The sequence below is a fragment of the Artemia sp. Qi Xiang Cuo genome, chromosome 14, assembly GCF_049724085.1.
Source record: "Artemia sp. Qi Xiang Cuo chromosome 14, ASM4972408v1, whole genome shotgun sequence".
Lineage (NCBI taxonomy): Eukaryota > Metazoa > Arthropoda > Branchiopoda > Anostraca > Artemiidae > Artemia > Artemia sp. Qi Xiang Cuo.
Genome location: NC_142807.1, coordinates 48,702,425 through 48,729,809, shown reverse-complemented (window position 1 = coordinate 48,729,809; position 27,385 = coordinate 48,702,425). Strand labels below are relative to the sequence as shown.

General features: G+C 34.2%; 1 protein-coding gene across 7 annotated transcripts in view; it reads right to left on the bottom strand.

The window, feature by feature from the left end:
• Positions 1-27,385, bottom strand: part of dop (microtubule-associated serine/threonine (MAST) protein kinase dop) — a 256,822-nt gene that overhangs the window by 10,143 nt on the left and 219,294 nt on the right. For all 7 annotated transcript variants that reach the window (XM_089100465.1, XM_089100467.1, XM_089100466.1 and 4 more), the window contains 8 exons: positions 23,809-23,930; positions 23,247-23,474; positions 21,599-21,751; positions 14,779-15,007; positions 13,291-13,529; positions 10,960-11,174; positions 5,305-5,540; positions 4,450-4,570 (listed from right to left, as the gene is read on the bottom strand). In XM_089100465.1, coding sequence (XP_088956591.1) covers positions 4,450-4,570; positions 5,305-5,540; positions 10,960-11,174; positions 13,291-13,529; positions 14,779-15,007; positions 21,599-21,751; positions 23,247-23,474; positions 23,809-23,930 — 1,543 coding nt within the window. The remainder of the gene's footprint in view (positions 1-4,449; positions 4,571-5,304; positions 5,541-10,959; positions 11,175-13,290; positions 13,530-14,778; positions 15,008-21,598; positions 21,752-23,246; positions 23,475-23,808; positions 23,931-27,385) is intronic.

The following is a 27,385-nucleotide window of genomic DNA, read 5'->3' as shown; positions in this document are numbered from 1 at the left end:
ATGCACTAAACAGTTACTTTAGGAAAGCTTAAGCACTGGTGTTTTAATTTTCGCCTAAATTCAATGTACTTTGCCAATTAATAAAATGTTTTGTGCCTTTGTTTCACTTGCTGGCATTAATAGTTATATTTTTTTCTATAAGATATGAACACTTCGAAATATTCTATTAATTGAATTTCAAAGCTTTGCTGTCAGTCGGGTATTATCAAGCTGATACACTCACAGCAACACTATCTTGGTCAGAGTTTGTCTTTGAATTTCCTGCCCAATATCATGTTTCTGCGAATTGTGAGCTAACTATTTCTGCTAGCTAACAATTCTGTCCAAACAAATTTTTGCTAGATAACATTATTAGCTAACAATTGGACGGCGGAAAAACCCCTCTAATATTCTTATTTTCCTTCTTTCATCTTGATCTAATTAAAACCAGAGGTAAACAGGAAAGCCTCTGGGAATAGATTCTCCAGAAATGTCAGCGTTTACAATACTCTAATGTGTTTCACATGTTTATAGTTTTGTATTTTTCAAATTTGCTCCCTTCCGCGTATATAAAGACTTAGAGCTACAGCCTAGACTACAGCTTAGACTTAGCGGGCTTGGCTACAGCCTAATTATTCTGAGGTTGAAGAACCTATCAATGTATTTTCTAATGAATAGACAACATATTATTTTATAATATTGATCTACTAAGCAAATCATTAGATTTAAAATACATTTAGACTGTACATAAGGAAGCCTAAAATTATGAAAATAGCCTCAGGTAGCCTCAGGCTTATAATAACAGTCTGTAATAACCAGGCTTGTAACAGGAAATATAATATATTTTTATAGTTCCTTGCTTGAGAGAACCCTTATCGGAATACAAATTTTCAATTCCGTGAGAAAAACTCTGTCAAAAGGTAAAAGCGTTAAAATACGCTCTGAAAAAAAAAAGGGGGGGGGTGGTGGGACTGGCCTTCCTAAGCTTTTAAGGCTGTACAACTGCTGCAGATGTATCACACGTCGTAGCCAGGAATCGGCCGTGACTAAAAGACGATTCCGAACCTTTAGCTCTGACACTAGAAAATATAATTAGCATTCCACAAATTAATCAACTTTGAGGGGGGATCTTCAACTTTGACCAGCCTTGAGGGGGGGGGGATATAATTTTATGAAGCATTCTACAAATTACTCAACTTTGCGGGGGGATCTTCCCCCCCCCCCCATTGGTATTTTAACTTATACCTGGAATGAAATCAATTTATACTTTGATTCAATTACAGTTATTAAGTACAAGAACAATAAAATAAACATTGACATAGCCAGGAGAGACAACCTATTCCAGCAAAATCTTTCTTTTGAGTGTTAAGCACTGCTCCCTACTACCCCATGCCACTGCAGCCACCATAAACGTACGCCAAAATCTTAAAGTAATGGGCTGCAGGACAAATCGTTTCAGTGATTCATTCGTTCCTTTTTTTACCAGTGTAAACCTCTGTCTACTTCTTTTCTATATGCCTTTTATATTGGCTGATGTAACGGTTTACGTAATTTCAAAGATAGTCAATAAACGTCGGTACATGGTCTTTATTTAATAATGTGAGAATAGACATACACAGAAAATAAGTTAGCAGAAGAACAACTAACTAAGACTAAGGCGAAAGATGGACTGCCTTCCAAAGCATACCCTTGGCCCCCAACTCTCTAGAATCGGAAATCCCAGCGATTGGCTGTTCGACTGGCCTGGGAACGAACCGTTTACACGATAAGCTGTGGCCCTCCCGGAAGACCCCCTAGAGAAGCTATTGTTGACATATACATTGCTAACTCTGTTAGTAACGAGACACAAGAAAAAGGCTTCTCGAATTTATGTTTCAAAGACTTTACACCAGTGTGATAAAACGTGTTTAGTGTTTCAATATGTTATAAAAAGTAGCGTAAATTAGTTGCGGAGTTAGCCGTAGCAACAATAACTATTTTTATCAATTGAATATTGAATAAGAAGAAAGTAATTTTACTAGAAAAAGTAGAGCCCTTTACAGGAGGTAACACTTATTTGATCTTGTTTTTTTTAGCTATACCACTGATAAATGAACTTCAACTTCCTGACACCCGATTAACCGTTTATCTTTTTTTTGTTATTAGCTTTAAGCCAGAAATTCGGTAACAGCAAATTATTGATTTGCAAATACTTCTATTACGAACTTGATCAGGAGACGTGTCTACCTAAAGTCTTCTAATTGTTTTGGATAACATAACGAAGACAAGTATTCGTGGAATTGGGATTGAAATCATAATCAGGGTAAACTCTTGGCATCAATCGCTAATAAATTTCCCCCCTGAGAAATCTAATCGTCTCAGGTTTCTCAATACAATTTTACTGACTGTTGGAGCCTAGCGATACAAAATCTCTGATGAGACATCCTTTTTAAAAAGCCTTTATACTGGAAAGCTAGTGGGACGACTGTCTCCCTCACCCCGAAGAAACAAAAAATGCCTTGATTTCTTTAACAAATGTGCCCCAGAAAGTTTGCCTTGATAAAAATTGGGGAGCACTCAAAGCAGATATGACACTTTTCTAAAAACATAGAGACCCTTGTCAAATCTTTACTAATAATTTTACCATAAATAGTTTCAAAGGTTAAAATTTACAACCTAACGCCGACGACTCACTTGTGCTTCTTCAACAAATTGTTTATTTTGATAAAATAATCTTTCTTTATTGGGAATTGGGAACGCACCATTTATTTATTATTAAATAACCCGGGATGTATTGAAACAAAATTAATTTTAGGCAATGGTAAGACTTTCATAAAACCAAGAGCATTTTACTTGCTGAAGAACCACAAGCAACGCGGTTTAGATCGGTGTATCTTACTTTATAAAGCAGAATCCCAGTTGAAGAGTCTATACACAAGGTGTTTACAATAATAAAGAAAAAGGGGAAAAAAGAATAGCGCCCGGAAAGCCACTCTAAAGTCTAAAGCTTAATTGTCTCACTAGTTTTTTTTCGTCCTTTACCCAAGTACACAAAGAATATTTACCCCCCCCCCCCATCCCTCTTTGATATTTGACATCAATGTGACAGTGCCACACAAAAAATCATAATTTACGTGTTCGGAGTTGCACAGGAAGTTGGTCTTGGCCAATTGCAGGAGGTGTTTGCATCATGGCCTAAAAGGCCATAAAGCTTTTACAGCCGTTGGTTTTTCATCTACTGCCAATATTTGATTTTTATTGTTAGATTTAGTGAGCGATTTGGTAAAATAAAATCTTTTTCTTTCTGTCTCTCTTATAAAAGAGAATGTTAAGAAATGAGCTAGTTTGTTTAATTTAAAATATAATGAAGCATGTTATTTGGGACTTCGGGATAGTCGTGAATCCAGTTATTGCAATTAAACAGACAAAAAATTTAAATGTTTGTCTCATTTATAGAGGACTTGCATAGAACAGCCACAAAGTGAAAGTGAAAGTGAAGAGCAAAGGCATAGCTGGCTGAAGTAAGGAGAAAAATAAAAACGAAGGAAATAGTAAGTAAAATCTGAGAAAAAGAGAAGAAAAGTGTAGAAAGAAAGGCGAGGATGAAAAATAATAAAGATAGATGATATTTTCTTCGTTTTTATGCTGCGATTCCTCTCGAATGAGCAACATAACTCAACTAATGCAATAACAAAAGAAATTCTTTAAACTGAAATAATTGGAAGGCTGCACAAGAGGTAGTTATCCATCCCTGAAGACTCCCAGAAATTCTTTCTCATTTCCTCGAGTTTCAGAGGGCCAGTGAACTTATGAATTGCTCCAAGAAAAAAAAGAAGGCAATCCTGGAAAAGGCTTGGAAGCGGCATCTTGCTAAACTTATCGTAACTTTCAAAACAGAAATTTGATCTATTTTTATTCTGAAATGCGTGTTAATTTTGTACAAATACTGTCTTTAAAAAGCTTCCTACAATATTGAAGTATTTTCCTTTGTAGATTTGAATTGTAAAAAATTTACATGGCCACCAAAATTTATGATACGATACGATACGAATTTACTATGTCAAATAACTTGTATTAAATTAGACACAAAATATAATTTAAATATTCACACTTTCTTGTCACTTTCTTATTAAACTGAGGCATAAAATATTGTCAAAAAGGCAATCTGTATCGGTTGATAACCGCGGGCTTAAAAGGCTCCAGTTCCTTCTGGTGACCTGTATCGCACCCTGTTCGTGCCAGTTTAGGAAGCACGCCTCGATGCCTGCTTGACGCCAAAAGCTTCTGTCCAAAGGACATTGTAAGCTGGTGTCGCTTGGCATCAAGTCTTTTTAGGCCTAGGATTTTAATCCTATTTTAATTTTAAATTTTACATGGAGCTTTAAGTGAAGAAAGCTTACTTTTCCTGGTTTTACAAAGTCACCTTCATACAAATCTTTTATTCAAGCGGATTAACATAAAGTGGTAAAAAAAAAGAAAAAAAAGAACTACCTGTTGGATTTCAGCGCTTGCTCGCTTTGTACTCAATTTCCTAAAGAGCGAGGTCTTCCGACGCCTGTCTGATCCATCACTCCGCTGCACTCTTCGGATATGATTCCCGGTCAATACTCTCCTAGAATAGAGAATTTCCCACATTTATAATATAGTACAAAAACGGAATTTGTCTATACCGAAAATTAAACCACATGGCAGTAGAACATCCCAAGCACTTTACACTCCCAAAAGATAAACAAACATTCTTTGTATTAAACAAGAGCATCAGTCCTAATTTCAAAATAAGTGATAATAAATTTAACCTCAGGGCTCCCCCCTGACACAAAATTATAAGATCAGACTTCAAGCACTTCTTAATAATTTCGATCTCGATCTTTCCCCCTTGTTCGTTTTGAGTGAAACACATAAACAGATACCCACAGGAGATGATAAATGGGGCAGCTGCCCATCCCCCTTCACTCCCATGATCAAGAATGCACAAGCAGTGAAAAAATCACGCTATGTTTTAATGAAGGGGACTAATTTCTGGCAAACGAGCACTATACTTCAGCTTCTGGTCCCTCCCCCTCTCCCCCCCCCCAACAAATATGTAAGCATTCTTTAAAATATAAACCACTAAATAATAAAACAAATCATGAGCAAAAAAAGTTTTGAGCAATTACAAGTCGGAATAAATATGTAATCTCAAAATTGGCGAGAACCAATATCTTGTGTTTTGGTGGCTAAAGCCATTCTGTAGCTGACTATTTTATCAAATAAATCTTATATTACATAGAAAACAAAAACACACATTGATTCAAAATAAAGAAAAGCAAAAAATGAAAAGACAGAAACAACCAAAAAGAGGCTTACGCTTGCTGCGAACGTTTTGCCATTTTTGACTTAGAAACCTCCCTCTTTCGACCTCCAGCACGAATAGATGTCTGTTCCAGTGGAGTTGCTCTAATGGTCACATGATCAGTACCAGCCAATAAGAGTTTCATAACTTGAGTATGAAGAAGACCCTGGATAGGCTCACCATTTACGTGCGTAACTAAATCACCCTGTCGAAGGCCTGCTTCAAAGGCGGGACTTCTTTCGTCAACATTCTAGGAGAAACAGTAATAATTAGTTCTTTCGTCAACATTTTGCAAGAATTAAATGTAGAATTAAAAAAGTATTAAATGATAAAAATACTTAGACCAGAGACGGACAGTAGTCTGTTGTAAGTAGTTGCTCATTATTGATTGCAAAACTTTCTAAAATCGGTAATTGAAATCCAGTTATTGACTATAATAGACAAGTAACAAGTACCCTTTACTAATCTGATTATTCTTTTTAGAATAGCCCCAACCCCCCTCACTCTGAAATAAACCCCTTGATCGACTGATACTCGGAGAAAGCGCGAACAAAAAAAATCATTAGAAATTTAGATTAATAACATAATAAACAAAAAATGCGCTTTGAGGGCTCTTTGATGGACCTCGCTTCGCTCACGCAAGATCGTAAGTAGCTCAGGACTTGGACACTCGTGAACAAGACCTGTCATATATCACAATTGATTAAATCATTTTAATTAAGTTATATTAGCGAGTCATAAAACCCCACTCCACAACACGTTGTCCTTTGACTATATAAATGCGGAAAATTTAACCTTGTACATTTTAAACCGTAGAATTTCAAAGTAAACGCCCGGTCGATAAAAAGTTGGGTTTCGTTATGAAAAGGTTCTATTCACCAAATTCTTCAAAAAATTCGTTTAAGTTTTAGGGCTATAATGGGAGAAAAATTTAGACGGCTTGGCTATGTTCTGCGGATGAAGGACGACAGGTTGGCAAAGATCGTCCTTTTCGAAAAATCATCTAAGGCCCAACGAAAAGCAGGTCCTCGAATAGAGTAGGAGGATATCGTGAGGAAGGCCTTCACAGAAGTTGGAACTTCTTGGTAGGAGGGAGGAATAGACTGGGAAGGAAGAGGAGCGTGCTTAGCTGTGTTGGACTCAGGCGGCTTGGTGCTCCAGTGAGTCATTAGTAGTAGTAGTAGTAGTAGCAGTAATAATGACTATGAAATCGGGATTATGTATTGGATTGAAATATAAATACAGAATCATTTTAAACATAGATAGACACAGAAGAAAAATTATCATAAACAATTAAACCACCCCACCCTAAACTAAGCAAACAAAAAGAATTGATATTGAATGAGTTAGTTTACAAATCATACTATTTTTACCGAAAAGTAATATTCTCTCAATTTGAAATTGTTTTAGCATTATGTTGGCTTTCATAGCAATCATTAAACAATCAATCCCAAAAGTAGACATGAAAATTAGCACACGAAATTATGTGATTTATTGAAAAATATGACATTAAAAAAAAAACAATAAAAACACTTAGTTTTCTGTGGAATACAAAAAAAAATATACTTTTTAATTCTTAAGAAATCTGGTTATAAAGATACGTTTGCTTTTTACAAAAAGCCATTTTCAGTTTTCAGTTTTATAAGCAGCTGGTAAATTAAGTTTTGATATCAAAACAGTATCTTACAACTCTTAGAGCTCTAAAAAAAATTCTTCAGCAAAGAAAGTAACCGTCAAAAACACAAAACTCGATTTCTAGGTTTGTCACTCCCCTGCCCATGAAACCTAGTCCAATTCCCACCAAGTACACGGCTGTATTCTTTACCTTTTATTACCTATACCATTTATAAAAACAAATAATTATAATAATAATTATCCTATTGGAGAGCTCTTAAGTCATATTAAAAAACATTACTATATCCCAATACTAATTATAAAAAAAAAAATTATTCTGAAAAATAAACAGGCAGAAAATATATAACCAAATATAGCACAATTTAGCTAAATATAGGAACATCTTTAATCGGATTATTTTAATAATTTTAAAATAGAAATTAGCAAACTTTTATATACTTAGGAATCATTCAATTAATTTCAGAAACAAAATTACCAAAGGTGACAATACTATGTTAAAAAGGTACATTTCGATTATTACACATTTAATCATTTTATTGTATTTGCTCGTTATAAATCTATTATTATACATTAACTATCTTTATATATGCTGATTATTATCATCAAAAACTTGATCCGTTATTTTTCACACCCAATTCCTTTGGACTTGACGTAAATACGTCAAGTAATACGCCCATTTATCCAGAGAATGGGTTTCAAAACTTTAACACATATCTTAAAAGACCATAGATTCAAAAGATACTTCCTTAGTAATAAAATATTAAATTTCAAGTCTTTATTATATCAGACTTTATCCGCTCAAGATTTTCTCCAAATTTTACATATATCACAAAGGTCTTTTCGACACGTATTCCATTTAGCAAAAACTCGTTTATCGGAAAAATTGTTAAAACTGGAATTTCAACAGTTTCAACAAACACGAATTTTCCTTCCTAGACTTTGTCCTGGCCCTCCTTTGGAAAATCTATCCTGTAAGGTTTTTACATCCAAGGAACTAAGTATTTTGTCAAAAGGACCAAAATTTGCAATGGCTCAAACACACGTAAATACATCAGAAATTACTACGGGCGTGGAGTCTGTTACTTTTAGCTTTCATGGTGAAGTCGAAAATCCAGACTTACTCAGAGGTGAAATTATAAAGAGTATTCTTGATTATAGGCCATCTTTGTTGCTTTCAACTCAATCAAAGGAAGAAATTAAAATACTCCGAAACTTGAAAAAAAGATAAAAACACAGTGATTACAAGAGCAGACAAGGGAAACAAAGTTGTGATTGTGAATTCTGCATATTATGAAATGAAAGTTAACAACCTTTTAATGGATAAAAATACAAAGAAATAAAAACTGATCCCACGGACAAATACACACAGCAGGTGAGAAAAGAACTAGGAATTTTAAAAGACCGTAGACTAATTACCCCTCAAATGTACAGAAAATTTTACCCCAAAGGTTGTTCAGGCCCAAAGTTTTATGGTCTGCCTAAAATCCATAAGAAAGATTTTCCGTTACGTCCTATTGTAGCATGTTATAGTTCTCCAGCTAAGGGTATAGGAAGTTTCTTAGCCACCATTTTTTAAGCCTCTTTTAAGCACACAGAAATCCTATATAAAAAATTCCATAGATCCTGTTAAGAAATTAAAAAATCAAATTGCAACAGAAAATACTTTCTAACTTAGGTTTAATCCAGTCTCAAAATGTACTTCATGTGATGTTCATAATTGTAATGAAATCTTACAAAGATAACTAGAGGAAAATTCAGCTTGGTCAGATTACAAAACTTTGGAAATTGATACAGTAACGACCCTTGTTCGTCTTTGCAACAAGTTCTCCTCGTTTTTTAAGTTCCGGAAAAATGTTTTTTTTCAAATCATGGGCCTATCCATGGGCACTGTTTTGTCTCCTTATTTGGCAAATTTTTACAGGGATTTCATAGAACAATCTGCTTTGAATAGTGGCCACTTAAAACACTATATCTGGTTTCGTTTCGTTGATGATATCCTTTCTGTTTGGGAACATGGACAAAACTCTCTAAGAGATTTTTTGGCACATTTGAACTCTTTTGATTCAAATCTCCAGTTCACAATGGAACTCGAAGATTCAGTTAAGCTGCCATTCTTGGATTTTTTGATTATAAAAACTACTCCTAGCCTTGAATTTTCTATATACAGAAAGCCGACCCATAATGATCGATATCTATATTTCTCTTCACATCACCCTCCTTCAGTGAAAAGAGAGGTAATAATCTCTTTAGTCGACAGAGTTTTAAAAACCTGTTCTCGTAATCATATAAATTCTGAATTAAACTATATCAAAGATATTCTATTCTGCAATGGTTACCCAATAAAACTTATAGAAAATCTCATAGATAGATGATTAAAAAAGATAAAACAAGAAAATAGGGAGCCCGTCCCCCTTGATTCAGGTACCCCAGCAATTGTAAAACAAACTTTCATCACTTTACCGTACATCCCAAAACTTAACGATAAACTTGGAAATGTTTTTAAAAAAAACTCTGTTTCTTTCAAAACCGAACAAAAAGTTGAACATTTTTTCAACTCAGTAAAAGATAAAAATGACCCTTTACTGGATAGGGGTGTCTACAGAATCCCGTCTTCAGGTGGTAAATTTTACTTTGGTAGGAGCCATAAACAAATAGGTAAACTTTTTCCTAAACAAAACATTTCAATATATAAGTCCCTGAGATTGTAATATAAAAATGACAACTTTGATTCGGCATTGGCCCTGCTTATTTTTGAAAATCCAACATATCGGGTTCTTTTTGACGAGGCAAACTTAATATCTACTGTAAATGGCCTACCACCATCTTTTAAAGAGGTAATTGAGAAAAAAAAATAAAAAATACATAAACCAAAATTTAGCAATAAACAGAGACACTGGAGATATTTCATTAAGCCCAATTTATAACAATTTAATTTTGAAGGACTCAATCAATATTTTCGCCTGATCTAACTTGAGAGAGCCTATTTGCACATCAAATGAAGCTGCGAATTTGTAGACCAGCTAAAGCTATAGCAAAACAAAGGATTATTGCTCAATCATCTTGGTAAATTTATTTTTCATTGATTCCAACCTGGTTCTTATTTAGTTTTTGTTCGATCGTTGTCAGACAAACTTCGAAAGGTTCGATTTTCGTTGGTTTCTTTTTTATTTTCTTTCTTTTTTGTTTAGCACTGAGGACGACTTGGCGGAGGTCCTTGTCGAAATATTTGCTTTGTTTCTTCGTTTTCGTGGTTCGCCACTGGCTGACAAAATCCACGTTTTTTCACCTTTTTTGTTTTTTTTTTCATTTTGTTATTTTCTTTCGTCTCTGAATTTCAATTCCTTTGGATTGCCCTATTGTTATTTATCGCTTAAAATTCAAATACTTGTACTCACTTATTTTTAAGAAAAGCCTTGTAACTAGGGATAACACACAGGGGCAATAAGGAATCTAGCTAGGGACAAATAGGAACAAAATACAAAATTTAAGTGACCAAATCCAATCAGTGTTTTGTCAAGAAAATTATCTATTTTTTCAAGTTTGATGGTATCCGTAATTTACAATGGGTAATGAAATAGTGCTTCAAAATTGCTTGACCGATATCTACAGTTAGTAAAACTCAAAGCAGCAGTAAGCCACCTAAGGTTGATTCACTTGTAAACACAGCCCCTCTATCCAATCTATTTTGATATTGAAGCTTCACCTCCTTCACACAAAACTCCAAAATATTTTAATTCTAAGTCCAAATCCATTACTGGTTTATAATGTCTGCAATTAATGATATGATCTCAAGTACCAAAGACATCAATACAAAAATATTTTCTAAATTTCCAATTAATTAATTCAAGCAATCAGATTTCACTTTCATTGGCACTTTAAGGGGAAAAAGAAAACAAAAAAGGCATGGTTTACGACTGCTGAATGCTGCAATGTATAGAATATTAGACCATCCATCTTTTAAAATTTGGTGTTGAAAGATATACAATCACACCTACTTGTAACTTGAAAGCCTATTTTGACAAAGCACTGCTTACCAGAACTAAATGGTGCAACGTATAGAAGTCGGTGTCACCAATATATACTCTAACAGCTCTTAGGGTAAACCCAAACCCTTTGGCTCCTCGACGAAGAATCAACGGTGGACGAAGACTTGTAATAATTGGTGAAAGGTCTCTACAGGGAGATGTGTCACGAGAGCTGGGTGTGCTAGAACCACCTGGGGACTGGACGTTTTGAACTGAAACATCATCTAAAAATAATCGAGACAAAGGTTACTTAAAAAGCCTTTTAATAAAAACTAATAAACTCATCCTAAGACTTCATACATCATATTATCTGAACTGCATATCCCTTAAGTGCTCTATGCAGGAAAAAACAGCAGAGTTCTGCGTTCTGATTTTTGTGAAGGCAAGTATTTACGGTTTGCTTAATTAAAAAAGAAAATAATACTCATAGTAATGCAACTTGTCATTACGACATTACGAGTTACAGTAGATTGAATGACAAAAAAGAATAACTAAATATTGAAAATATGAAGAAAAAATCGAACAAGAAACTAAGAAAGACAGAGACCAAGGGAATATATTATTTACAACATTTTAATTTAATCACTTTGAAAGACCCAAAATCGAACTAACCAACTGTCATAAAACGAAGGAAAAAACAACAACAAGAGACTAAGAAACGATACTTAGTACCGGTGAAATTTAGGGTAGAACGAAGTGTCACGAATATTCTAGTCGAATACGCATTAAGACTTCCTAAACTTAAAGAGAATAAAAGATATGAAGGATATATCTGAAAAAGACATTAAAGAATAAAACAAACGATGTAGAACGAAGCAAAGAATGGAAAAAAAAGAAAAAGCTCAAGAAAAAATCTTGAACAACCAAAAGAAAAGAAAAAAACACAAGAAAAAATCTTTGACAGCCCAAAGAAAACAAAATTTATAATGAAACTGCAACAAAATAAAATAAAACTTCAAATATACAATTATCTTCTCTCGAACTCGGGCCGTGATTTAAATCAAACCTTCAAATTTCTTACAAACAAAAATAAACCTTCAACGATGAAATCCATCTTTGTTAAGTATGTACTAACTTTAGATTTTGTTGTTGTTTTTCCAGTTATTTATTTTTATTCTAAAGATTTCTACAGGGTTGGCTTGTTGCTTTTACCGGCAAAACATCTACATATTTTTTTTCTTCTCAAAATTTCACTGACCTTAAGTCCTATTTCTTTATTTGTTCTTATCTTTTCCCTCTCCTTTCAATCCCACTCACTTTGACAGAGTAAAGGAGCATTGAATAAGTCATAAAGTCACAAGCGATCTATAAATATACTGACCTTTAATCATACTAAATATGTACAATATTTAAACTGAATGGAAGATATAAACGTTTCTAAGCAAAAAATAAATAAAAAGAAAAAGCTGTTTTTTTTAATAAACAGAGTCAATGGGGTGAGAAAAGCAAATTTAAAATTTTGTCAGCCATACGAATTTTTATGACACCCGGCCTAAATTTCATGACTAGGCAATGGTCGACATTTAAGAGCTTCTACCCTGGAGGGGTAGAAGCTCTTATTTCTCATTTCTCATTCTAATAGCTCATTTATTGGCTCATTCTATTAGCTCATTTCTATCTAATGTTACTCCTGCTACCTCTTTGCCCCTCAATTAAAATACATCGAGATTTCCACATATCTTATCAGTTTTTTTTCTGGTTCAATATAGGAATCGAGAAGGATGCGGTGCCCTATTTACTGATCATAATTCAAGTAACTGTAGCTACATCTTTACTGAAAATTCTAAATCATAGAACATAGCCTATAGCAATTTTCTGATGTCTGAAAACTCTCTAGAAGTATATCCTTTGATGAGAATCGATCGTTTAATGAGATGAGATCCCAAGACCCCTATTTCCATAAACATTACCGAAAAAGAAAAGAAAAAACTAACTAAGCAGTATAGTTAGAGTATCACGAATGAAAGTTCTTACCCAATGAATTTCGGAGCATGGATTTTAGTTTTTCAAGACTTGAATATTGAGACGAGTAGGGGTCTGAGCTAGCAGAATTACTCCTCATGGTAGATAGAACCTCCGCATAGTTAGAGAAACGACACAGAGAAACATCTTTTCCCCGAGAAACAACACCGAAAACAAGCAAAAGTACAATCTAGAATTACTTACAGGCATCATGAGCGAAAGTCCAGGACTAGAATGACTTCAGAATATGGATTTTTTCTTTTTTAAGATTTGAAGAGTGAGATGAATAGGAGATTGAAATTGCTCCCCTTTGTAGGTTGGACCCAAAAACCCCTCTCCTAAAAGAAGGCCACTGAAAATACTGAAATTTAGAATTACCTGCAGGTATCATGAGTGAAAGTCCATTACCCGAAGGACTTCGGAGCATAGATTTTGTTTTTTTAAGACTTGAAGAATGAGGCAAGTAAGTAGCTGAACTGATAGACTTGCTTCTCTGAAGAGAACAGCTGTCAGGGGTGCTTAAAGGTGGACTCTCTATGCTGTCACTTATATCAACAGATGTCGTGGAGGCTACTTCTTCTACTGGAGACAATTCACGATTCTCACTTAGGGATATGCTGCAACAGAAATAAATTTTGTTACGTTTCAGCAATACTCGCCGCATATGGAAGCTTTGCTTCTGGAAAAGGGGCTGTTAAACGTATAATAGTGATACCATAAGCATAAAATGTTGTTGATAATACCCCCCCCCCCAACTCCTGTGTACGGACCTCGTGCATGCAAAATGCCCCTCAATTGCCGCAGACGCTAATCCCGAAGCTAAAAAAATGTACCACATTTTTTCCCGAGTTTGGCTGCATTTAAGTAGGACATGATACACTATAGATGTTAACTTGTCTTGCTTAGTTAAATAAGACGTTGCAAATTCCACCACTCACGAATTTAAGTTCTCGACTTAAAAAATAACATTTCAGAAAAAACCATAAACAGGAGAATCATACAAAACACATAAGAAATCACGGGGAAAATCCTGGGAAATATTGCAAAAACGAAAAAAACGCTACCTTTTTTTCTTCCCGAAAACAACATGTTACTGGTACATGTGTCACACGAAAAAAAAAAAAAAAAAAAAAAAAAAAAAAAAAAACAACGAACAAACAGGGCAAACCTGTTTCAATTAAATTATTCCAATAGTTCGACAATAATTAACAATGGCAGTGTCAGAGTAAACAGCGGTACCAAAATATATTTGGGCCGTGCAGCAACATTGAGCTAAGAGCCGTCCTGGTCTAGTGGTTGGCACTCTTAACTTGAAATCTTTTGTCCGTGAAGACAGCGGGCCGAGTCCTGGCGTCGCAAGTTATTTGGTTTGGAACGGCAGTCAGTGGCGAGACTCTGTAAGCTCAGTCAGAGTCGACCCAGCTCTAAATGAGTACCTTGGGAAATCTAGGGAAGGTAAACAGGAAGGGTGTGTGAAAGCACAGGATGGGTGGCAATCAACCCCTCATTGCACTTCCTGGCTGAAGGGAGATTAAACGGAGATCAGCACCACCGGTAGGGACTGTACGGTCCAGTGCCATATTTTTTTTTTACCTGTAAAAACAGGAAATACATTTACCTCGATGTTTTCTAAGTAACATAGCGTTAATTTCTCATACTGTTACTGATTAAGAAAGTATAATTAATATGTTTTCAATTTGTTTGGTATCAGTATATGTTTTTTTTTTTAATTTCGAAAAAAAAGTGTCCACTCCTTTCTTTTATTTTGTTTATATGTATAAAGCCAGTGTTGTCTTTTGAGTTTAATTACTTATGCCACACATAGCTTTTTTGTATATTGGTGCAATTTCAATTGAACTGACGAACCTTAATTCTGCATCAGCTGGCGGTATATTTAATTTTGGAACACTTCCAAGATCCCTTTGTAAAGTTCGTCTTCTTCGCACAATTTGTGGTGAACTTGCTACCTGAGTTTCTGGCTCTACAGCAGGCTCTTGTGCAGCCATCTTTGGCTCTTCTTGCTCAACTGTTTCACAGTTCTTCCTCGATGTGCTAGGAGAAGGTTCTGATACAATTGACTGATCCGAATCGGTACCTAAATTGAAAACGTAGAATAATTAAAATTTTGCATTTAAAATTGTATTTAATTTTGCATTGCAAAAAATGATTAAAATGGAATCTTGTATTTGTAAATAATAATAAATGATAGATGAGATAAATGATAAACGAAATCATAAATGAAAGACATTTCTCCCGACTAGAAAATGATGACACAAAATGGCAACCACAGAAATATTCAAATGAAGTTATTGATGACCATCTGGCTGCTTTCTATTAAGAGAAACCTTCTCTTAAGAGAATCCTCCAATTGCTAAGAATAATTATAAGATATAGTTATTAAGACTACAAATATTTTTATGTATCGTTTAAAAAATTTTTTTTCCCTTCTAGAAATGATAAACATGATTAGAACTTGAATACTGGGTATCAGTTATATATATATATATATATATATATATATATATATATATATATATATATATATATATATATATATATATATATATATATATATATATATATATATGTTCAATTCAGTGCTTGAATTTTTTATTTTAAGGGACGGATTTTCGAAAATGATACCCATAACGAAGTCCAAAATATTAAAGAAAATTGTATCCTTTTCTGATAGTCTTTTTTTAATTCCTAAATACGAGGCGCCAGATATAATTAAATATAAGATTTGCCAATAGTCTTTTATCAAGGGTTTGCCGCGAATCTTTTATAGTTTATTGATAACCATTCTTACAAGTATAGCTCCACTCCCATCCCGAAATAGAGCATGTAATTTGAACACATTAATGAATATCTACTTTGGAGGTGTAATCGCAATGATTGTTTCATTGCTAGTTTTATCAAAGAAACACAAAATTGAACTTCTTTTGGCTGACTAATGAGTTTCTAAGTTTTACTAATTTTTTATGAGTTTTATTTAATCAATTGGAGCCGGGAATAGAGATTGAAGTAAAATATCTAGCATAAGAAATCCTTACTAGACTTCGCAGTATCAATTGGAGTCGAGAAAGAAAACTGAAGTAAAAAAGTCTAGCATAAGAAGTCCTTACTAGACTTCGCAGTATCAATTGGAGCCGAGAATGAAAATTGAAGTAAAACAATTTAGCATAAGAAATCCTTACTAGACTTCGCAGTATCAATTGGAGCCGAGAATGAAAATTGAAGTAAAAAAATTTAGCATAAGAAATCCTTACTAGACTTCGCAGTATCAATTGGAGTCGAGAAAGAAAACTGAAGTAAAAAAGTCTAGCATAAGAAGTCCTTATTAGACTTCGCAGTATCAATTGGAGCCGAGAATGAAAATTGAAGTAAAACAATTTAGCATAAGAAATCCTTACTAGACTTCGCAGTATCAATTGGAGCCGAGAATGAAAATTGAAGTAAAAAAATTTAGCATAAGAAATCCTTATTAGACTTCGCAGTATCAATTGGAGCCGAGAATGAAAATTGAAGTAAAAAAATTTAGCATAAGAAGTCCTTATTAGACTTCGCAGTATCAATTGGAGCCGAGAATGAAAATTGAAGTAAAACAATTTAGCATAAGAAGTCCTTATTAGACTTCGCAGTATCAATTGGAGCCGAGAATGAAAATTGAAGTAAAACAATTTAGCATAAGAAGTCCTTATTAGACTTCGCAGTATCAATTGGAGCCGAGAATGAAAATTGAAGTAAAACAATTTAGCATAAGAAATCCTTAATAGACTTCGCAGTATCAATTGGAGCCGAGAATGAAAATTGAAGTAAAACAATTTAGCATAAGAAATTCTTACTAGACTTCGCAGTATCAATTGGAGCCGAGAATGAAAATTGAAGTAAAAAAATTTAGCATAAGAAATCCTTATTAGACTTCGTAGTATCAATTGGAGCCGAGAATGAAAATTGAAGTAAAACAATTTAGCATAAGAAGTCCTTATTAGACTTCGCAGTATCAATTGGAGCCGAGAATGAAAATTGAAGTAAAACAATTTAGCATAAGAAATCCTTACTAGACTTCGCAGTATCAATTGGAGCCGAGAATGAAAATTGAAGTAAAACAATTTAGCATAAGAAATCCTTACTAGACTTCGCAGTATCAATTGGAGTCGAGAAAGAAAAATGAAGTAAAAAAGTCTAGCATAAGAAGTCCTTATTAGACTTCGCAGTATCAATTGGAGCCGAGAATGAAAATTGAAGTAAAACAATTTAGCATAAGAAATCCTTAATAGACTTCGCAGTATCAATTGGAGCCGAGAATGAAAATTGAAGTAAAACAATTTAGCATAAGAAATCCTTACTAGACTTCGCAGTATCAATTGGAGTCGAGAAAGAAAACTGAAGTAAAAAAGTCTAGCATAAGAAGTCCTTACTAGACTTCGCAGTATCAATTGGAGCCGAGAATGAAAATTGAAGTAAAACAATTTAGCATAAGAAATCCTTACTAGACTTCGCAGTATCAATTGGAGCCGAGAATGAAAATTGAAGTAAAAAAATTTAGCATAAGAAATCCTTATTAGACTTCGTAGTATCAATTGGAGCCGAGAATGAAAATTGAAGTAAAACAATTTAGCATAAGAAATCCTTACTAGACTTCGCAGTATCAATTGGAGCCGAGAATGAAAATTGAAGTAAAACAATTTAGCATAAGAAATCCTTACTAGACTTCGCAGTATCAATTGGAGTCGAGAAAGAAAACTGAAGTAAAAAAGTCTAGCATAAGAATTCCTTACTAGACTTCGCAGTATCAATTGGAGCCGAGAATGAAAATTGAAGTAAAACAATTTAGCATAAGAAATCCTTACTAGACTTCGCAGTATCAATTGGAGCCGAGAATGAAAATTGAAGTAAAAAAAATTAGCATAAGAAATCCTTAATAGACTTCGTAGTATCAATTGGAGCCGAGAATGAAAATTGAAGTAAAACAATTTAGCATAAGAAATCCTTACTAGACTTCGCAGTATCAATTGGAGCCGAGAATGAAAATTGAAGTAAAACAATTTAGCATAAGAAATCCTTACTAGACTTCGCAGTATCAATTGGAGTCGAGAAAGAAAACTGAAGTAAAAAAGTCTAGCATAAGAAGTCCTTACTAGACTTCGCAGTATCAATTGGAGCCGAGAATGAAAATGGAAGTAAAAAAATTTAGCATAAGAAATCCTTACTAGACTTCGCAGTATCAATTGGAGCCGAGAATGAAAATTGAAGTAAAAATATCTAGCATAAGAAATCCTTACTAGACTTCGCAGTATCAATTGGAGTCGAGAAAGAAAACTGAAGTAAAAAAGTCTAGCATAAGAAGTCCTTATTAGACTTCGCAGTATCAATTGGAGCCGAGAATGAAAATTGAAGTAAAACAATTTAGCATAAGAAATCCTTACTAGACTTCGCAGTATCAATTGGAGCCGAGAATGAAAATTGAAGTAAAAAAATTTAGCATAAGAAATCCTTATTAGACTTCGTAGTATCAATTGGAGCCGAGAATGAAAATTGAAGTAAAACAATTTAGCATAAGAAATCCTTACTAGACTTCGCAGTATCAATTGGAGCCGAGAATGAAAATTGAAGTAAAACAATTTAGCATAAGAAATCCTTACTAGACTTCGCAGTATCAATTGGAGCCGAGAATGAAAATTGAAGTAAAAAAATGTAGCATAAGAAATCCTTACTAGACTTCGCAGTATCAATTGGAGCCGAGAATGAAAATTGAAGTAAAAATATCTAGAATAAGAAATCCTTACTAGACTTCGCAATATCAATTGGAGTCGAGAAAGAAAACTGAAGTAAAAAATTCTAGCATAAGAAGTCCTTACTAGACTTCGCAGTATCAATTGGAGCCGAGAATGAAAATTGAAGTAAAAAAATTTAGCATAAGAAATCCTTACTAGACTTCGCAGTATCAATTGGAGCCGAGAATGAAAATTGAAGTAAAAATATCTAGCATAAGAAATCCTTACTAGACTTCGCAGTATCAATTGGAGTCGAGAAAGAAAACTGAAGTAAAAAAGTCTAGCATAAGAAGTCCTTACTAGACTTCGCAGTATCAATTGGAGCCGAGAATGAAAATTGAAGTAAAACAATTTAGCATAAGAAATCCTTACTAGACTTCGCAGTATCAATTGGAGCCGAGAATGAAAATTGAAGTAAAAAAATTTAGCATAAGAAATCCTTACTAGACTTCGCAGTATCAATTGGAGCCGAGAATGAAAATTGAAGTAAAAATATCTAGCATAAGAAATCCTTACTAGACTTCGCAGTATCAATTGGAGTCGAGAAAGAAAACTGAAGTAAAAAAGTCTAGCATAAGAAGTCCTTATTAGACTTCGCAGTATCAATTGGAGCCGAGAATGAAAATTGAAGTAAAAAAATTTAGCATAAGAAATTCTTACTAGACTTCGCAGTATCAATTGGAGCCGAGAATGAAAATTGAAGTAAAAAAAATTAGCATAAGAAATCCTTATTAGACTTCGTAGTCTCAATTGGAGCCGAGAATGAAGATTGAAGTAAAAAAATTTGCATAAGAAATCCTTACTAGACTTCGCAGTATCAATTGGAGCCGAGAATGAAAATTGAAGTAAAAAAATTTAGCATAATAAATCCTTACTAGACTTCGCAGTAACAATTTCAGCCGCGAATGAAAATTGAAGTAAAAAAATTAAGCAAAAGAAATCCTTAATAGAATTCTCATTATCAATTTGATCCAAGAATGAAAATTTATTTAAAAAAAAAAAATTAGCATAATAAATCCTTAATAGACTTCGCAGTATCAATTGGAGCCGGGAATGAAAATTGAAGTAAAAAAAAATATAGCATAAGAAATCCTTACTAGACTTCGCATTATCAATTTGAGACGGGAATGAAAATTGAAGTAAAAGAATCTAGCATAAGAAATCCTTACTAGACTTCGCAGTATCAATTGGAGCCGAGAATGAAAATTGAAGTAACAAAAATTTAGAATAAGAAATCCTTACTAGACTTCGCAGTATCAATTGGAGCCGTGAATGAAAATTGAATTAAAAAAATATATAGCATAAGAAATCATTACTAGACTTCGCACTATCAATTGGAGACGTGAATGAAAATTGAAGTAAAAGAATATAGCATAAGAAATCCTTACTAGACTTCGCAGTATCAATTGGAGCCGAGAATGAAAATTGAAGTAAAAAAAATTTAGAATGAGAAATCCTTACTAGACTTCGCAGTATCAATTGGAGCCAGGAATGAAAATTGAAGTAAAAAAATCTAGCATAAGAAATCCTTACTAGGCTTCGCAGTATCAATTGGAGCCGAGAATGAAAATTGAAGTAAAAAAAATTAGCATAAGAAATCCTTACTAGACTTCGCAGTATCAATTGGAGCCGAGAATGAAAATTGAAGTAAAAAAATTTAGCATAAGAAATCCTTACTAGACTTCGCAGTACCAATTGGAGCCGAGAATGAAAATTGAAGTAAAAATATATAGCATAAGAAATCCTTACTAGACTTCGCAGTATCAATTGGAGTCGAGAAAGAAAACTGAAGTAAAAAAGTCTAGCATAAGAAGTCCTTACTAGACTTCGCAGTATCAATTGGAGCCGAGAATGAAAATTGAAGTAAAACAATTTAGCATAAGAAATCCTTACTAGACTTCGCAGTATCAATTGGAGCCGAGAATGAAAATTGAAGTAAAAAAATTTAGCATAAGAAATCCTTAATAGACTTCGTAGTATCAATTGGAGCCGAGAATGAAGATTGAAGTAAAAAAATTTGCATAAGAAATACTTACTAGACTTCGCAGTATCAATTGGAGCCGAGAATGAAAATTGAAGTAAAAAAATTTATCATAAGAAATCCGAACTAGACTTCGCAGTAACAATTTGAGCCGCGAATGAAAATTGAAGTAAAAAAATTAAGCAAAAGAAATCCTTAATAGACTTCGCAGTATCAATTGGAGCCAAGAATGAAAATTTAATTAAAAAAAAAAATTAGCATAATAAATCCTTAATAGACTTCGCAGTATCAATTGGAGCCGGGAATGAAAATTGAAGTAAAAAAAAATCTAGCATAAGAAATCCTTACTAGACTTCGCAATATCAATTGGAGCCGGGAATGAAAATTGAAGTAAAAGAATCTATCATAACAAATCCTTACTAGACTTCGCAGTATCAATTGGAGCCGAGAATGAAAATTGAATTAAAAAAAATTTAGAATTAGAAATCCTTACTAGACTTCGCAGTATCAATTGGAGCCGGGAATGAAAATTGAAGTAAAAAAATATCTAGCATAAGAAATCCTTACTAGACTTCGCAATATCAATTGGAGCCGGGAATGAAAATTGAAGTAAAAGAATCTAGCATAAGAAATCCTTACTAGACTTCGCAGTATCAATTGGAGCCGAGAATGAAAATTTAAGTAAAAAAAATTTAGAATGAGAAATCCTTACTAGACTTCGCAGTATCAATTGGAGCCAGGAATGAAAATTGAAGTAAAAAAATCTAGCATAAGAAATCCTTACTAGTCTTCGCAGTATCAATTGGAGCCGAGAATGAAAATTGAAGTAAAAAAAATTAGCATAAGAAATCCTTACTAGACTTCGCAGTATCAATTGGAGCCGAGAATGAAAATTGAAGTAAAAAAATTTAGCATAAGAAATCCTTACTAGACTTCGCAGCAGTATCATCGAGCTTGAAAACTTGAGATTTTCTATATCTTGGAGAGTAGGCAGAAAAGGATCCAAATTGCGGTGTGCCGTCTTCAGCTTCGTCCGTCTCTTCACTGCCCACTAGTTCGTGACAGTAGCGATCCAAACGGGCTAGAATTATTAAGATTAGTAAAAAACAAAATGAAGCAAAAAAAGGGCAACACAATAAATAAATAGCAGTATTTTCAGATGTATTGCTCATAAAAATTGAAGCCACATTAAGGATATGCGAAGGAAAATTGTCATGCGTCAACAATAAAGAAATCATCAACATACAACAATAAGGATGTTTTAATAGTTCAGCCATTCAAGATCGAAAAACAATGAGCGCGAAAGCAAGTTTCGAGCTGTGGCTGTGTAAAATTACAAGTTACATGAAAAATGACTTCACATTATATGCATTAAATTATAATAAATATGGATCTAAAATTTTCTCATGCGTCAACAATCAAAGATAGTCACAGTATATTCATCCAAAAGTGAAGAAATTTTGCATTTTATGGTTTGATTTCGGATGAACATATTATAGATGCACAACTCATTTCTTAGAATTCGTTTTATTTATTATTTTTCATCTTTTTTTGGGAGGGGGCATCGTATGGTTAGATACAGAAATCTTAGCATCAAATACCTATTTGTTGAAGGAGGAGTCTTATGGTTACATCCATAAATCTTAAAGTAAGATAGCCAAACCTTAATACACTTTGACAGAACTTGCCTCATTTCTTTATGGGGGCCATTCGATTAATTTTATGAGAGGAAGGGGGGATTCCACTCACCCCTCTACAGAGTGGGACCCCTAACGACCTTTCTTGTTTTCATCAGACGGGATTTGACCTTAGCATAGACAATCACAACGTTCTATATAGTTCAACCGACTGCAATCAGATCGATTGTTTGCACGAGCAGGGTGGTCAGACAGTTCTGAGCATATCGAAGGTTACCGAGTGTATCAGTTGACTATGGAAACAATTCAATGTTTATTTTGGAAAAGACAGAAGGGTTTAAACATCTTTTTAAATTAAAAATTATAGAAATTCTTAGGTCTTTAAAAGAAAAATTCATTTTAGGGAAAGTTAATGACTACGAAACTAAACTGATTTTCGTCATTTTTTGCAGGGGGCTTATCCGCTTTCTTCGTCTTTCACAGCATGATACACTTTAACTACAATATATTTTAAAAAGGCTTTCAATTGAACATGATTCAAATTAGACAATTAGGACGCCAATTAGTCATCTACTCATTACTAGATGACTAATCGTTATCATTTGTCATTATGGAAATTAGAAGGATGAAATTTTTAGACTTAACTTAACGACTAAAGTTACAACTTTAGGTAATACTTTGAAAAGGGATAGTTATACGCACTCTTGTCTCTTATCACTCAAAGACACAAACATACGCAAATACATTCTCACGCCCAGAAGGATAGCTATAGATTAATATACAAAAAAATAGGAACACAGACACACATAAACTCACATAATATTGACCCTGTTATTTGTGTTATACCAAACACATGGGCATCATAAGCCAGCAGACCTCCTGACCAAGGGCTCAACACAAAAATATACAAATTGAACGAAATAAATGGTAAAAACTTACTATCAAAATAGCTTGTATCCTCATCACCCGATAAGCAAGGAACAAATTCAGCTTTTTGTCGCAAGATGGAAGACCAATCCAGCTCATCAAAAAAGCTATGGGATTTCACTTCATGGGCCCCACCCGTGCCAAGCCTTTCCACAGGATTATGATCTAAAAGTGCTAATATCAGGCATTTGGCTTCTGGTTGAACTGGCCAATCAGATTCTTCTGGCCATTCTATGTCATCTATAATTAAAACATAAATTAATTGTATAAACTTCATCCCCTATTCTTAAATACCTTTTATAGAATAAAAATATGTAAGGAAATCAATATTTTTACTAGGAACTCCTACTAGATGAGCATAATGAAACATACAACTAACTGGTAAGACATAATAGTCTTTTTTCGCGCGGTATTAGCAAAATTGATGTCTGAACAAAAAGGATCCAAATTAATTAATATAGAAAAAAGAAGAATTGAAAAAAACAAGAAAAAATCACATTGAAAAAAAAATAGAAGTTGCAAATAAAAGAAGTACTTTACCATTAAAAAAAAGAAGAGAGGAACCACAACTTACTGTTGACAACATGGGCAAATAATTCTTCAGTGGTTTCACCAAAGAAAGGAACGCAGCCAATAAGGAATTCATAAAGGATGATGCCCATTGACCACCAGTCCACAGGCTTTCCATAGCCTTGTCTATAAGGAGAAGAGAGTAAATTATCTAGTGCATTCCAATTTGTAAAAAAATTTATTGAGGTTCTAAGTAAGATGCATATCAAATTTCATAGAATACAAGAAGAAAAACGACCTCGTGAAGTATAACAACGCAAAAATACTTTATCCGAGCAGTAAATGGCATTAATTTATGAAGGTTTATGTTCCCTGGGACATGAGATTTCGCAAAATGCTTACAAGATGTATAACGATATATCTTTTTAAGTGACCAAAGAGACTGGAGGGTAACTAGCCCCCCCTCCCAATAGGCCACCTCCCCCCAAAGTTATCCAACCGAATTTTGAGACATACATTTTGTTCAATATGTATTGCTCATATCTACGTCCTTCCTATCAATTCCACCACCAGCAGGTTCCAAACGGCACTAAAAACGGCATTTTTGGAGCCATGTCTCAAGTGGAAAAGCTAGGGCAAGTGGGCTACCAAAACTTTCTAGGGTGACATTTAATGGCTCATTTGAAAGCTATTGATCATATGTACGTGGCTTTTATAAATTCTACCATCCGTAAGTGTGATAGAACACTAAAAACAACACTTTTGGTGTCACTTCTTAAGTAGAAAAGCTTGGAAGTATAAAACGATATCATCACTGTAATAATCATGGTCCTAAACCCAGCAACTGGAGGTTTGCAAGAACACCTCCCGTATGTTCCTCCTCCACTAAAACAACACTAAAAACAACACTTTTGGTGTCACTTCTTAAGTAGAAAAGCTTGGAAGTATAAAACGATATCATCACTGTAATAATCATGGTCCTAAACCCAGCAACTGGAGGTTTGCAAGAACACCTCCCGTATGTTCCTCCTCCAAGCCCCTTAAAAAGCTGCACAATTAAGGTACAAACACCAATATATCAAATTAGATTATTAGAGGTGTGGTTTTGTTAGTACAGCGTTGGACTTCAAATTAGTCTCTTCCGTTCGATTCCTGTTTTTTTTTAATCCCGGTTTTGTCCCTTCTATATGATTAATTTTCTGATAATTTCACTGTTTTTGTAAATGTGATGCACTCATTTTTAAAAGCATGTCCCGGGAAGGTATCTTGTCAAGCATTTTGATTCAAAAGGGAATAGAGGTCATCCAGTTCAAACCCTTGAAAGTTTCCAGCCAATTGGAAAAAATAACTTAAAAGTAATATATGTGCTACACCTTTTGGCATGCTTAATTCTCTTTATGAAGGAGAATTAATGTTACCGTGAATGTCCGAAACTGATTAACGTTGACATTCGCCGGTGAATGTCCGAAATGCCTTTTTTTCCCCTTGGATTTAGTCAGCGTTGCTAGTCAATTTTTTCAGTTTTATGCAAGGTTTGATGGTGACAGGTTAGATTGGGTTAGGCTAGGTTTTTAACCCCTTTCTGAGGTTTATAGCCTAATTTAATCTAACCTAACTTTAACTTTTACTATCAAAGCTTGTATAAGACTGAGAAAGCTGATTCACAAAGCTAATTGAACCCAAGCAGAGAAAAAGGAATTTCGGACATTCATCCGTGACTGTCGACATTAACCAGATTTCGGACATTCACAGTAACATTAACACTAATATTAATATATGCACATATATTTTATTTACAATACACTTTGGCCTATAGCAATCGATAAGGAACAATATAATTATGCATACGACACTAAATTTTAAAAAGATACAGAGTTCTTTTTCAAATTTAAACTTTAAACGGAACTAGGTAGGGCGAGACCTCTTCAGTTTTAATCTCCTGGCCAAAAGCTCCTGCATTAAAGATTCAGTTTCCTTGGTGGCCTAAACAACCTTCTAACCCGTGATCTGATATATGGGAGCTGGAAACATGGGGAGAGGCTTTATGTCTAGGAGGTGTATTGCTAGGTGGTATAGTAAATGGGATCTCTTCCATAATACGGGCAGCTTGACCGTCCCCAAGCTCAGTAATTGGGTGATATGTGCCATGTTTGGTTGTATACCTTTTGAAAATTGATACTGATGGTAGAGCATCAGATATATGTTTTCTGTTTCTCTTTATGATTGTTCCAGATTCCATTGTTAAGTGAAATAACAGGGGGCGTCCTGCAGGTTTGACTATCTAGGCAGTGTTCCAAAGGCCATCTAGTTCTTTTTGGCAAACGCCTAAGTCCCCTGAATTGAGTTTATTACGAGGCTTTGCATGGTCCTCAATTTGTACCTTGTCTTCGCGTTCTAGCTTCGTCCAGGAAACTTCCTTAAGTAAAAACTGATTTTGGGCTGTTTCTGTGCCTTCTAAATTTGTTTCATTTAGCATTTCATGTTTGCCTGTATTGCACATCATGCAACAATGGAAACTATGGTCTTTGGTCACATCGAAGTGGTCATCGTTTGGTCACATCGTCAAAGTGGTTACATCCAAGCTGCTTTTTACCTTCTGGTTTGTCACAGCAAATATAACAAAATAGATGCCTGTCATTCGTTTGCATGAGTAATACCAAAAAACTTCATACACGACAAATGCCTTTCCAAAAACTCCTTCAATTCTTTTTTTTTAAAGTAACTGATATAAGAATACGTCATATAACCAAAATGGGTTGGGAAGTGAATATAAGATTGATTTTCACAGAGGTTTAAATCTAAATAAATTGATTTGTTTAGCCTAATTCTCCAAGCAACCACATGCCCTGGTGATGTATATATATATTTACAAAAACAGAACTAAATTCATTGGTTAAATACGAATAAAATGCATACTTGTTACTAACGCCACGACTAGATTACCTGAAGGATCAGGTGCATTTAGAATGACTCTATTGCCTGCACTTGCTAACTGTTGGCACGATCATGGAAAAGCAATGAATTAAAATGTCAGATAATCCATAACAATAAACTACGACTGACCCAGTTAGTGAATTATAAAGGGAAACACGACCACAAGTTTCCCCCACAAACTAGAGTGAGATACCATTCAATGTGGCCTAGGCTACCACACAGGCACTATCTTGCGAAATTAGGAATATTATCGTACGAATTAAATGGCGCTCGCTCAAGCATTACACTAAGCTGGGCAACAGTACTCATGTGGAACACATTTGCGAGAAATATTACGTTCCCTTTGAAGTAAGTAATTTTGCGACAAGCCTAAAGCTGCAACTTCCACCGAAACGACAAGATTATCCAGGGTGTCTTAGCTACAGATTTATTCATTCACCCAGGTAGAAATATGATATTACTTTAATTTTTTTCTTAGAGAATGACCTAAACTTGCATGAAAAATAGAAAATATTCCTTTTTTTTAACGATTGTCAACAAATGTTCGAAATAATTTCTTTGACCACAGTGCTTTCCATTTACAAAAGAACTAAAAGAGAAAAAATGGGTTTAATTCAAATAAAGCAGTGGAACAAAAACACGCACAAAAAAAAACTTTTACATGATAAAAAAATCTGAATATTTCGGTTCTACGTCCGGGAGCCTTT